Source organism: Idiotropiscis lumnitzeri, chromosome 7 (genome assembly GCF_059441095.1).
Source record: "Idiotropiscis lumnitzeri isolate Australia: NSW breed Sydney's pygmy pipehorse chromosome 7, RoL_Ilum_1.0, whole genome shotgun sequence".
Classification (NCBI taxonomy): Eukaryota; Metazoa; Chordata; class Actinopteri; order Syngnathiformes; family Syngnathidae; genus Idiotropiscis; species Idiotropiscis lumnitzeri.
In genome coordinates, this window is record NC_142397.1 from 16889787 (window position 1) to 16903998 (window position 14212).

The following is a 14212-nucleotide window of genomic DNA, read 5'->3' on the forward strand; positions in this document are numbered from 1 at the left end:
AGTGCAGTGTGCCTGCAATGAATTTCATCTCATGCTACAATTTCTCCAAGGAGCCAAATCCATTTTGAGTGGCCTCACCCTTTTTCGAGTTGCGTACGCTAGTTGCTGAACTACAAATTTGTCACTGTATTTGGTGCTCCTTTGTTGAAATTAGTTCATTACTCTTTCTTACCTCTGCAGATGACGTGATGTTAAAATAAATGTAAATGGAGCTGTGAAGACAACAGTGGCTGCGATCTTGATTGAAAGCTTGTTCTTTTAAGATGTTGAAACAAAAACAAAAAAGCAAGGACAGCAGCAACATGGTACTACAATCACTGAATATTAAAAATTATGGCTCAGATGGGAGAAACAAGATATCCCCCTTCTGTGACTTTGGGAGAATTGTTAGACATTGGCTACAATAACAATTCGTGTAATTCGTACCAGCCTGGGGGAAAAAAAGCAAAAGCTAGTTATGAGTGTTTTTGTATCATTAGCTCATTAAGCACGTTCTGTTTCAATGTTCACAACATTACTAAAACTATTTTAACGTAACTTATTGCACAAAAGTTGAACCAATGCTAGCTGGCTCTTAATATGAGCAACATAAGTGCCATGTAAGTTAATAAAATAATTAAGAAATTTTGATTGCTGCATAATTATCCATGTTTTTGCGCAGTGTGATTGCTTTTCTCAGATTTTAACAAAATCTGATGACTGACTAGTGACATGAAGATAACAGAGAGGTATTTATTGATACAATATTTGTAGTGGTACAGAAATGCAGAGTAGTTGACCACTACAAATTACAATGGTAAATGTAAAAGGCAGGGGGGGAAATAACAAAAAACAGATTTAAACTGCTTAAAATATGCATCAATGTAAAAACGAAAAAAAGAAAATCGATTTTCAACGCCATGTTAACCTTTGGCGCTCTCGTCTCTTCTGTAAACAAACTGCATACGCACATTGCCTGTATTACTTGACATTAGGACTGTCAAGATTAGTGGACAAATCACGACAACATCAAAGATCAATATTTTTGACAATTAATTTTAATAGATGGTGTGTTGTTTATTTATATACTGTATTTAATTCTTTGGCCGATTGTTTCCCTCCAAAAAATGCCTTGTCTCCTGCTGGCTGTATGTCCGTCTGCAATGCACAAGTGCATGACTAGCAATTTGGGTGATATGTGATATAAAACAGAAGCATTGTGGGTAATTGAGTTTCATGGCTTACCTGTGTTAGCGTTAGCAGCGCAGTCCGGAAGTCGGTGCATTTCATGTACGCCTCCCTTTCATAGCAGAACGGCGGTGATAAACAATCATCTAAAAAGGAAATGCGTTGCAGCTGATGCCCGATTTCATTTTTCTTTCATTTTTCTACTTTTCACAAGTCTGCCCCCCTCCCAAAAAATGCATGACGAGAGGCTAAGGTTTCATAATTGATAACTATTTAAAGCCCATTATCTCACTAATTTCCGTTTCACATCCATTTACTGTAATTTCCAGACTCCAAAACTCACCTGATCAAAAGCCACAATAGCTAAATTTAGATATAAAAAACGGATTTGCACATACATTAGCCACTTCGGACGAATAGTCACGGGTCTCCATGTTATTAATTGGAGTATTTTCTATATTGTGGTGAGGCAGTGAGAGACGATTACACTTTCTTTAATAAATTAAATATTATAATAAATATTTAATTAATAAAAAAAAACCAAATTATGCCATCACAGCAAACTGACTAGTGTACTAGCAAATCATGAAAAAACAAATAAAAATAAGGAAAAATGTATCTGACAAAATTACATGCATTTTAAATGCTATTTACATCCTTGGTGCCACAAAGCATGCTATATTAAAAACACCGGGTGACGCTTTTTATCCCTCAATACCGAACACAGCTCTAGTTACCAAGCGTACTGGAACCTTTCTCAGACTTTAGTTGTCACACTAGGCAAATTCACAGACTAGGGTCGCTCTGTAGAGGTGGCTGTATTTAATGCACTTCACCTATTTCCTCAAATATAATGCAGCTTAAGATGCTTACTTTGGCCCTCAATTGCTTCTTCAGACAGCTATCACTATCACTTCCATGTTTTTGCACGTCTCTCTCTCTCTCTCTCTCTCTCTCATTCGTTCGTTTGTTGTTCCAGGGCTAGTACATGTAAAACAGCATTATTATTATATTTCACTCTGCTCTTAGTGCAAATATTTGAAATCTATACGCAGTACTTAACCCGTTTAGAGACAATTAAAGAGACGGAAGAAAACCCATGGATACATCTTCGTATGTTCTGCCCATAAGTTGTTAGCATAGATGGATGTACAAAGTGTTAAAAAATAATTATATACTGTGGAACCAATTAAGTGCAATTGGATAACTCCACATGATAGACATGACAATCTCTAATGAACTACTACAGCCCAGTTGGTGAGAGCAACTGCCGAAGAGAATCCAATGGCTAATGAGAGAATGCTGCACACAGATCCATGACGATGTATCCAGATGGCCACTTTGTTTTGAAAACCAAAATGCTGCACTTATTTCATATGCAGTAGACAAATCTGGAAATATGTTAAGCATCAAATAAAAACAAAATGAAGGGGAAATTTTTTGCCTAAGAGCCGATTGTAGCCATGGATTCCCTCAAACTACAAATGTGCATTACTGCAAGCTGATGGATGACTAGAAAGATATTTTGCTGAACCATTCTTCAGTTTATTTTAAAATGAGGTTTGGTGATTTAAAAAAAACAAAACAGGGATGCATTGGTGCCAATACTGTAGCCTGGACTCAAACTAAAAAAAAAAATAAAAGTACTGCTATACTACACACTGATACCACTTTAACAAGAACTTATAGGAAGGTGTAGAAGGAGCTACACCAACCATTTGGAGACGATCTAAGGTAAATATGAATGATTGTGCTCTAAAAAATGGATGATTAACTTCTTTTGGGCAGTGGGTTGTCAAGCAAGCATCACATCTCTCACGGGCTGTCATTATTCCGCACAGCTCGGCTACCGGCTCAGCCAGCTGTGCTCCCGTCATCAAACCTCAGTGGAGAAAGCCAGGCGGCCATGCAGTATCACCTGAAATTGTCAGTTTTGAATGACTTGTGTTCTCAGGAGCAGTCTTGCAATTCTTTTCTCTATTTTGTAAACACGCGGAGGAAATATGGTTGGCATACTTTGGGTATTTAGTCATTGTACTATGTTTACGGTATTTCTTTTGCATAGTGCCTTCTAGTGTTCAGAGACACCACATAACTGAAGTAGCTTGTGTTGCAGTGAGTGTGGCAAGACAAAATGAGGGCAGTCTGAAGATTGCCAAATTAGTATTCATCCTCCTCCTTTGTACACACTGTCTCCTGGCTTGTAATTTTTCAGCAGCTGCTCCATTTCAGTGTGGAGCAAAGCGTTGCCAACCAATTGATTTTGCCATCCCCAAACCAGCAAGTAATAAAAGAAAATCCACTGGAATGAGGACTTTGTATAACAAAAAGAAGTCATTAAATCCAAACGTCGGTGCTGCTGTGCACCTCATAAAGCTGCTTGATCGTCAGGGAAATATGTTTGTTTTTTGTTTTTCCTCCTGCCAGACAGAAGCAGATGGCAGCTAAGTTGTTTGTGTTTTGCTTTTCCTTTTTTCCTCCCTCATTTTGTCTCTCTTTTTTTTCCATTTGAGAGGCACAGTGCTGCCAGACTGTTTTAGGATAGTGCCTCTGTTTGTGCGTGTGTGTGGAAAGTCAGAGTGATTCATTACCAAATAGAATCACCTGCCTCTCACCTCTGGACTGTGTCGGGTTCACAGATGCTATGTTGGAGCGCATTGACACGCTCCAGATGTGAGCTTAAGCCAGCTGAGGTCAGGTGTAGCAGTAGCAATTTAAAACATACACACGCACTCACAGACAAGATTTGCTTGGAGAGTACTTCAAATATGCCAATAGCACATCATTGTCATAATAATAATTTGTGATATAGTACTTAAAGGGACACTGGCTAGGGCTCTTATATAATAGGTCTGTGTGTAAAAATGATGTCAACACCACAATTTGTCTCCCCTGAAGAATCTGTAGTGATTTAAGGGCTTTTCTTTGATAACTAAAGCCGCAGATTGGTGGTTGCCCGCTGTCTATGTAGTGAAAGCGGTCCAGCCAGAAATACGGCGGCATTGTGGTGCGAGTGGGTGTCAATTTCTGATAAATACAAGCCTAGCACGTCAACTTGTCGAAGTTGGACTGGGAATAAATTGGAGCCCGGGACTTCTAGTGAGGCCAACCCTTCAGCTTGCCATTTATTACAAATTTAAATGTAATCTATAACGACCTATGAGCAATTTAATACACACACACACACAAAAAAAAACCCTCTCGGTACACAATGTGAAATACGACAGACGTCACAGAAACTGCGCCTAAGCTGCACAGGGGCTGCTCATTTCTTGTTCTGTTAAGATAGCCGTGAAATGGCGAGTTGTTTTGTGATGTTTTCAGAGGTTGAAATGGGCCTACGTAGAGACCCCCCCCCCAAAAAAAAACATTAAACTTAATTATTGCAGTGACACTGTCAGCCGACACTGACTGTTTCTGTAAGTTATTGTATAATTATCTCTATTATGCAGTGGATATGAAAGGTCTACACATCAATGATCAAATGCCTTGCTTTTTTGAGGGGCACACTTAAAAATTAACACTTGACATAATGTGGTTGCATAAATGTGTACACTCTCTTATAACTAGTTACGTAAAAAAGTTTTGTGTAATACAAGTTGTATTTGAAATGTTTAAGATTTCATATAAATATTGACTTCCATATGATGCCAAGACAGTCTACATTACGAGTGACCATTCTTAGTTTCTGATTTAGTGCTGTTAAACAAGAGCTAAATGTTTCTATCAGCAGTAATGAAGACTTAGTTTCTTGAAAAATGTCCATCCTTCACTGTATCTTTTTCTCTTTCTTACTTCTATTTGTCCTGCTTGGTAATAAGGCAGGCAATAGTGTTTTGAGGGCTTTAGATTACCCACAATTCATTGTCGGCGGACATATTGTTCGGCAAGCGCCGCATGCCTTGAGTGTGTGGCATTGTTGGCTGTAATAGGTGGAGGGTGGAAGGCGGAAAAAGTTTCTTTGGTCCTCCAAAAAATCATTACAAACCAGGGATATGATGCCCAACCAAAAGAAAAGTGATCAAAAACTGTCCACCTCTTTTTCATCATGAGATGTTGCCATGGTTACAAGGCACACACATAACTGTTTGTTAGCATTCTGAGGAGAGCTTCACGTTTAAACGCAGATGTGCTGTTGTTTCCTGGGGCCTCTTCATGGTTATAGAAAAAAAAATAAGAATGCAACACCCTGGACTGTTACCTGCGTGTTGTTTGAAGGTTTATAATTTACTGTAACTTATTTTGGTTATCACGGCTGCCATTAACTGTATGATAGCGGAGCATCTAGCTAGTGGACGTTCGTGTTATTTTTTTTGTTTGTTTTTTTAGCGTTTTACATGCCAGTTTTGCATGAAACAACCATTTAAAGTGACAAATAAACGACTTGAAGAACCCCATCCATCCATTATTTGATCCGCTTCTCCTCACGCGGGCGTGCTGGAGCCTATCCCTGCCGTATTTGGGTTGTAGGCGGGGGACACCCTGAACTTGTTGCCAGCCAATCAAAGGGCACACAAAGACAAACAAACAACCATGCCCTCAAGGACCGGAGTTGGTGACCACTGCCTTTGACTATCGACTGTGTGTTACCCAGAGTCTGCATTCCAGATGCTCTGGCCTGTACGACTGATATTGAGATAGGAGAGAAAACACGGACTAGAAGTTTTGAAATAAGAACGCTCTCAAAATGGGGCGGCACGGTGGCCCGACTGGTTACCACGATGGCCTCACAGTGAGAGACAGCATCGGGCGTGGGTTCAAATCCGGCTCCGGCCATCCTGTGTGGAGTTTCCATGTTCTCACCGTGGGTTTTTTCCGGGTACACCGGTTTCCTCCCACATTCCAAAAACATGCATGGCAGGCCGATTGAACACTCTAAATTGACCCTAGGTATGAGTGTGAGCGCGGATGGTTGTTCGTCTCTGTGCGCCCTGCGATTGGCTGGCAACCAGTTCAGGGTGTCCCCCGCCTACTGCCCTAAAACAGCTGGGATTGGCTCCGGCACCCCCGCGACCCTTGTGAGGAGATGCAGTACAGAAGATGGATGGATGGATGGAAAGGACTGGATAACGATGCACGGCAGGGGGCATCCTGAAGTACAGTAAAAGACAGACGTACAGATTTACAAGAACATTTTAGGGGAGTTTCTCCCCAATGAAATAGGCCTAAACTCCTCCTGTCAAATGGGAGTGAGCACACACCTGTCACCAATTAAAGTGCATCTGATTAACCCCAAGTTAAGTTGACTTCTTCTAGCAGGCTTTTTATGGTGTTTACTTATTTATTTATTTATTTTATTTTGCGCTTCCTTGATTGCCGCCCTCGCACAAAACCTTCAGGCTTCTGCTCGAAAGTTAAAAACAAGATAAGGAAACACCTGCTGAAGCAGTTGAACTGCATTTATGGTTAATCCGAGCTACTTGAAATGATCGCACAGGTTATAGTTTACAACAACGGTATGAAAAAAAAGGTTTTGCAATTATTTCTCATGGTCTCTTTTTTTTATAGCACAACAATTGCATTAAAATGGGGTATTTAGACTTTTTGTGTCCACTGTATGTTGTACATTTATTTCCATTATATATCTCAAGCCTGGCGGCACGGTGGTGACTGGTTAGCACGATGGCCTCACAGTGCAGAGGTCGTGGGGTTGATTCCGGCGCTGGCCTTCCTGTGTGGAGTTTGCATGCTCTCCCCGTGCCTGCGTGGGTTTTCTCCAGGTACTCCGGTTTCCTTCCACATTCCAAAAACATGCATGACAGGTTGATTGAACACTCTAAATTGTCTCTTGGTGTAATTGTGAATATGTGTGATTTAATATCCGATTCGGTTCTCCTCACGTGGGTCGCGGGCGTTCTGGAGGCTTTCCCAACTATCTTCGGGCAGTAGGCGGGGTACACCCTGAACTGATTGCCAGCTAATCGTAAGCATCCTCGATGTAAATTACTCAAAATCCTAACGCGTGCTGCTAATTTCATTGTCATTGCACACACAGTGACACAGTCAGTGAGTTAGTCACTCACTCATTCCAACACATTTTCTCTCTGTCTCACACTTCCCCTGTGCCTGCTCAGTATCCTTGCATAGCCTCGTTGTGGCTCTGGAAGTGAGTAAACAGCAAGCGTTGCCTTTGCAGTGAAGCAACGATGCATGACACAGCGTGAGGGAAGGTGATGAGAACAGGCAGAAAGCAAAAAAATGATTGCGATGAGGAGAGTGTTATTCCGGAACGGGGTGGTGTAGCTGTATGAGCTACTGTATAAATATATGTGTGAGTGTGTGGGGGGGTGCTTGGGGGGATAAATACGGTGATGAAGAGTGAGCGAGAGGAGGGGGAGGAGCAGAGAGATGAATCCTTTCTGTAATCCTCTAGACACACGCTCGGTCTGGCTGCCTACTAGCTCGGCGAGCAAGAGAGCGAGAGAGAGCGAAAGCGAGTTAGGTGGAGTGTGCAAACAGAGGAACCAAGAGAGAAAGAGAAGATGAGGTGAGTAAAAGAAAGGAGAACTATCTCTTGTTAAGAGAAAGAAAGAGAGAGAGAGGCAGTGAGGAGGAGGAGGAGAGGAGCAACCACGAAAGGACTCTTGCACGACTTCAAGTGGAAGGAGCAGAAGCAGTGGAGACAGTGGTGGAGGGAGTGGGAGTGGAGGAGTCTGTGGTGGAGGAAGGCACGAGGGTGATGCTTCTCTTCAACGCTGCCTGAACCACAAGCAGGAGAGAGGAAGGACTTACTCCAGCTTGGATGAGAGGAGAAGAAAATGAAGAGGATGGGCGGGAGATGCATATCTCTTTTCATTCAGGCACACATGAGCGTGTGGACATGACCCCGGTTTGGTGTGACTAGCTGCTCTCAATGAGTGTGTGGAGGCAGAGTGTTAGTATTTGGGAGATGGATGCTCATTGGCACTAATTGTAGCTGCTTCTTGAAGATCATCCGGAGACAAGCACTGGTCTGAGTGTGTGATCAGAGGCAAACAGGAAAGTGTGAAGCCCCTCTTGGACAGCTGGTAAGAACACAAGCAATTATTTTTTTAACTGGAGTACGTACTCAGTCCAAGTGTTTCAAGCGCTTTCATGGACAAACCCTATATGTGAGATATTTTGTGAATGACTTCCCTTGCTTTTTCAGATTCGCAACACCACAGTAAACTGTATTGCTTCACCTTCACTCTCAAGTGGACTCGAAGAAAAGAGTTGAACACCAACGCTGGTGTCTTATCGAAAGTTAGGGGGTCAGCCTTATCTCCCCTTCCCCCAGTGGATGCCTCCAAACTGCAACCATGGGAGAATGGACCATCCTCGAGCGCCTCTTGGAGGCTGCCGTGCAACAGCACTCTACTATGATAGGAAGGTGAGTCTGCATGGATTAATATTGGCACATTACAAACAAGTCACTTCACGCATCCTCATAAGAGCATCTGCTCCTCATCCTTAGTATGTAGCGTGTTCAGTTACAAACATACTTGTTGCATATCCTGAGGAGGAATCTAGTTGCCCGTTAAGTGATTGCTGGTCCAGAGGGGCTGTTGGCAGCGCCAGGGGGGCTTTAGCTTCTTTAATCCCCCTGAGTGACATGATGGAAGATTTAGGCAAACAGGAGAGACACTATTAGCCCACGCAAAGGCTTTGGCTATCGCTGCTAGCCGGGCAGTGTGAGGACATCTCGCCTTTCGAGTCCACTGCCTTCATTCACGTTCTCCGCTCTTGTCATACTCCAGTGCCTCGCCTTCTCTTTACACGTGCGCACACAGTTGTCCCCCTTTTCCAGTCACTCGATTATGTCATTCCTAAATATAAATAAAATCGAGCCACTTGAGTAAGGTCATGGAGGATATGATTTATGTATTCATCTACATGCCGCGATGTCTTGTACTTTACTTTGAATAACTCGTTCTTGTAGGCCGCAGAAGGGGAAATTATTTATGAGTGCTTTAGCCCCACAGGCACATCAGCTCAGTAGTCAGTATAAAATAATTTTACAACTAGTCAGGGACTTAAAGTATTCCTGACATTGGGGTTTTCTTGGGACACGTTTAAAAAGAATTCAGGTTGAGCATGCATTCATTATTAGCATGTATGAATTAGCACTTTAAATGAACCTCTTCTCCCGAAAGCATCCTGACTCACTGTGTTTAGCACAAATCTTGAATTATTGAGTGAATACACGCAGGCGTTTTATGAAGTAAATGATGTGCTGAAGATGAGTATTCTGCCCAGAGTGTAAATCGTTCTTGAGTCTATTCATGAAACAGAAAGATGGGCTCTGCTCGTGTAACACTTGTTCTACATTGCTACATGTCCCATTCAGTTGCTTATATTGATAATGATATCATGAACCAACTCAGTCACGCTTACTTTCACTTGCATGTTATTATTTCACTTAGCCAGTGAAAGTCAAATATGATCTGTCAACGGATCAGTTGGTTTATTTTATTTACTTTGGTGTTGCGGTCAGAATTTGCTTGCCTTCCATCATGACACACTGGGAGGAAATGCAATGAACTGTCACGCTGCCGCAGGCGCTCTGTGAGACTGATATGGAAAAGAGATAGAAAGGAGGAGTTGTTAGGCAGTAAAAGCACAAAGAAAAATTGAGAAGAAACACGAGGAAAGAAGGAGAACTAGGCAAGGTGAAGGCAAAGGAAACAAGGCGCACTTATTGTCACAGACAAGCACGCAGACACATGGCGACTGTCTGCGGGGCGTTGGGAAGAAGCCAAGGGGACTGTCTCGTCACGAGATGGTGCTTTGTGTCGTGACCTCAGCAGGGCGCCCAGGACGTCCAGAGGCAAAAATCCTCCCATCATTTCCTGCCGTTTATTTTTGTTGCCTAGACATGTGATGTTACAATGACAAGTGTGCAAGAATGGAATGCTACATATGAAATTGTGACATAATAAATTCGGCAGGTCGTTACACAATTTTTTATTTATTTTTTTTTAACTGAGAGATGACTTTTTTTTTTTTTTTTTTTAATGGAGCCGTGCTGCATTTATTTATTTTGTCGAATAGGGCAACCAAATGGAAATGAATCAGAAATAATTTTCAGAATAGCTGAAGAGTCAAGAGAATAACTAAATTATTGCTCTCTGGGGTGCCACGTTTGTGCCGTGAGCAAACTTGTGAGACTCCATCACACCGTGTAAAACATGCGTTTCAATGCATTTACCTAAGCTTAAATGTCTTTCTGTTCGGGGGGTTTCGGTGTGTGAGTGAGAGCCCTTGTGTATTCACCTGTTACCCATGATTTATTTCTGCCATTACTGGCTGTGGTCCAGCTGTAAATCGACTTGCACGGTAACACGTGACAAACTGTGGAACTGCGCTCCCGTCGGTACACAGAACCATTGAGGATAAGCATTTTCTATACCTAACCGCTGTCAACAAATCACTCATGATGTCTCTGTAGTCTCATTTATGAGCCACTATTGGTCAATGTAGCAGTGCTAAATTTTCACACGTGTCCTCCCACTCAACAGATATTGATCTTCAATAATGGCAGAGGAAATGCAACTAGACAGAAGGTGCGGGATACTTAAGGAATAGTCTTTGGGCTTGTCCGTTTGCATTATAATTGTACTCATGGGTCACTGCAAATGGAATGCCAATTAAAGCTTTAAGAAGCTCAAGGAAGTCATAAAATAAGACATCACTACTTCAGAGCAGGTGTTATCTGTATAATTCTGTGCTCTCAGGCCTTGTGGGATTTTCTTTATTAAGAGTATTAGGATGATAAACTATCTCCTTGACTTTCAATTTAGTAGATTAGTAACATTAATAATGTATTTTAATCAGGGCTGTCAAAATTAAAGCATTAACTCAGGTAATTAATCCAAAATTTTTTTTAACTTAACTGAGTTAAATATTTTAACTCAGTTTGATTTACTTAAAAATAATTTGCATACTTTGCAAATATTGTGCCATATTAGCTGTCTTTAGTACGTCTTAGAACAAAACATTGGGCGTGGCAAACCAACACTGCTGGAGTGTGGCACTTGTGGGCAGTTTTGAGAAATGTTTCGAAAATAAATGTCTGTATAGATGTCTCCATTTAGATCGTATTCAAGAATCCCAGAAAGCTATTGGAACAGTCTTTGAATTAAATGTACTTCATATTTGCTGATTTTACATCAATTCCAAGATATTATTCAAGTAAATATCTGTTATAAGCTTCGCAAAAAATAGTAGTTGAAAAAATGTGATTAATCACAATTAATCATGTATTTTTTGGTGATTAACTAGTTAAAAAAAAGTAATCACTTGACAGCACTAATTTTAATACAATTTAAAGTACTAAGGTGTCACTGTTGTTTGTTGTTAACAAACTAGACATTATACTCTAATTACGGCAAGCCATAACATATTACTGCTTGAGCAAAGGACCAAAGGCTAAGACTGCATTTTGATGTAAAAATAAATTTTGCCTGGGAGCATTTTGAGGTTTAGGAGACAAGGAAGAAAACATGAAAAAGAGACGTTGATGACAACAATCTGTTTGTGTCTTTTTTTGGGACACTTATGTGCAGGTGATCAAGAGTGCGTCTCTTCCTTCTTACATAAGTTGCTTTTTTTAATCATGACATAGACTGACCCGCTCTGCATACTGCATGTCCATGTCTGCATGACTGAATCAAATGAGCTTCGTCACTCAGGTATAATCGTCCATCTAGGAACGCATGCGTATACTTGTGCGTGCGTTTATGTGCCACGTGTCCTCTTTCAGCAGTACTGTACCACACCAACCTAAAACCAATATTAATCAGTGAGCGGTATTTACATGTGCCTCCGTGTGTGTTTGTTGATGGGCATAGCGCTGTCATCACATGACCTTTAGATCATTACATGCTTTTGTTTAGCAAATCCCTCCAAAGCACTCACAACCCCCATGGAGGTGATGGATGATTCTGTTTGTATGGCAGGAAGCTGATCTGGCAAACGTGAGCAGAGGGGACAGAAAAATAAAGAGAAGGCACGACACCAGAAATAGGCTGTGCTATTGCTTTGCTTGTGTCCAATTCCCTTGAGTGATTGTTCAAAGAAAGGAAAAAAAAAGAGACACTTACAGCTGGCCAAGTGAGACCTTCGCCTTTCATTCATTTCATCCCTTACTGTTTCTGCTTTCACACTTCCACCATCCATATGTAATAACCCCTGGGGAGCCGTGGGCTGTAATGTCACTGCCTTTTCTGCGAGGCTGTAAGAAGATGGTTATTAAAATGACCTAACATGCTCCACAGGGAGATTATGAATCACTGATGGGGGGCATTTTATACTGGATCTGTGTATGCCCTACTGCAACTCACTTGTATCTTCCATCAATAAGCATTTATCAAAATATTTGAAATGTGAGTGTTCATTCTTGCAAGTGGTGACGTGAACTGATAGATGGTGCAACTTATTTAAAGTAGTTGTCCTGAAAAAAATTAAGATTTTTTTTTAATAATATTTTACTGGCAATAGGGCTCGGCAATTAAATGTTCAAAATCAATATCAATATGAAATGCCTTCAGCAAAATGTTCGAAAGAAAAAAAAATCATGTATAAACAAAAGAGTGTTTTCAGTGCTTCTGAGTCGCTGACTGTTCATGTACCAAGTGTGCGTATATGAAGTAGAAGCAGCTGATCCCAAAAAGTATGTGCGTGTGGCGAATGCACGTTGAACAAAAGTGTGGCGGAGCTTTGTTTGAATAAATTACCAGTCGCCTCAGTCCAACTTTTGCAATAATATTATTGCAATAATATTATATTGTGCAAACTAATACCCCCAGGGGACATAATCATAACGTTAAATCTGGTGAAAGAAGAACATGTCTTCTGGTAATCTAATGCCCACTAACAAGTGAAGTAGAACTGAGACGATTTTTAAATTGCAATGCATGCACTCCAAGTGAGTATTACTTTGCTACCGTTCAGTGTATGAACAACAAATCAGAATCAGAAAGCCCTTTATTGTGATGAAGGTCAATGTAAATTTATCAATAATGAGGTATAGCTTTTGTAAATAACCACTTATGTCGGCACTGCTTGAGCCAGGAGCCTGGAGGAAGACGTTGCTTTACAATTTACACTAAAACATTGTACATTCCTTGAAAAAGAGTTTTGCCACCAGATATTGTGGGTGATGTTTTCTTCTGGATAGTTGTGTTTGATTGTACCTGTTTAATATATTTTCTTATTCCATTGGGTTTAAAAAATATATATATATAACAACCCATATGTATGTGTATATCCATAGCAACTGACATGAATTATTTATATTGTGATACTTTTCAGTCATATCGCCCAGCCCTATGTGGCAGCAATGCACTGAAATAACAAAACCATCTTAAATATTGATGTTTACAAATTTAGAGCAGTGGTTTGGAAGACAAAGTATCCCCTTCATCTTCTCTTATTCAGGCTCTCATTAATATCCTCAGTCCACACAAGGTCAGGGTTCACTCGCTGCTTACAAGAATGGTGGATTAATCAATGCATCTCTTATTGTGTTTACGTGACAAAAGCATTATATGGGATTGTACTTTCCGTAGAAGGGATGAAGACACCCAAACAGATAAATTGTTCGTATGTGGATACGAGTAAGGAAGAGATGAATAAAGACCAAAGCAAGTGGTCGAAGTAAAAGCTCTCTCCTAGAGGGTGACTCAGCAAGGCTTACAGGTTTAGCATTAGTCCCGTGTAGGTCATTGTTCAAGTACTGCTCACGTTATTTCAACTAGCAACCAAGTACAAATGCAAACATAACAAAAGGGTGTGTTGCTGAAATTAGATTTAAAATAGATGTTAAACCAATATACCACACTTTGTTGTGTTTTTGATCACACCACAACTTAATTGACTAGTAAAAAAGGTACTGTGGAGATGCAGTAAATAGCGAAACAAGGACACAAAGGCAAATCATGTCACTTTTACTTCCCACACCAAACTGACTGTTTTCATGGCAGGCAAGATGATATTACCCTTGAACTCATTCACCTCTGTCATCTCTTTGATTCAAGAAACTTAATTCTCCCCCTCTGTTAAGTGTAAGGTCCCTGGTGAATAC

At 40.8% G+C, this 14212-nt stretch overlaps 1 protein-coding gene across 1 annotated transcript in view; it reads left to right on the top strand.

The window, feature by feature from the left end:
- Window positions 1–7493: 7493 nt before the first annotated feature.
- The window catches only part of gjd1b (gap junction protein delta 1b), a 32814-nt gene continuing 26095 nt past the window's right edge, over window positions 7494–14212 (top strand). Inside the window, exons 1-2 of the mRNA XM_088299805.1 lie at window positions 7494–8174; window positions 8297–8518. Coding sequence (XP_088155931.1) covers window positions 8448–8518 — 71 coding nt within the window. The 5' untranslated portion in view covers window positions 7494–8174; window positions 8297–8447. The remainder of the gene's footprint in view (window positions 8175–8296; window positions 8519–14212) is intronic.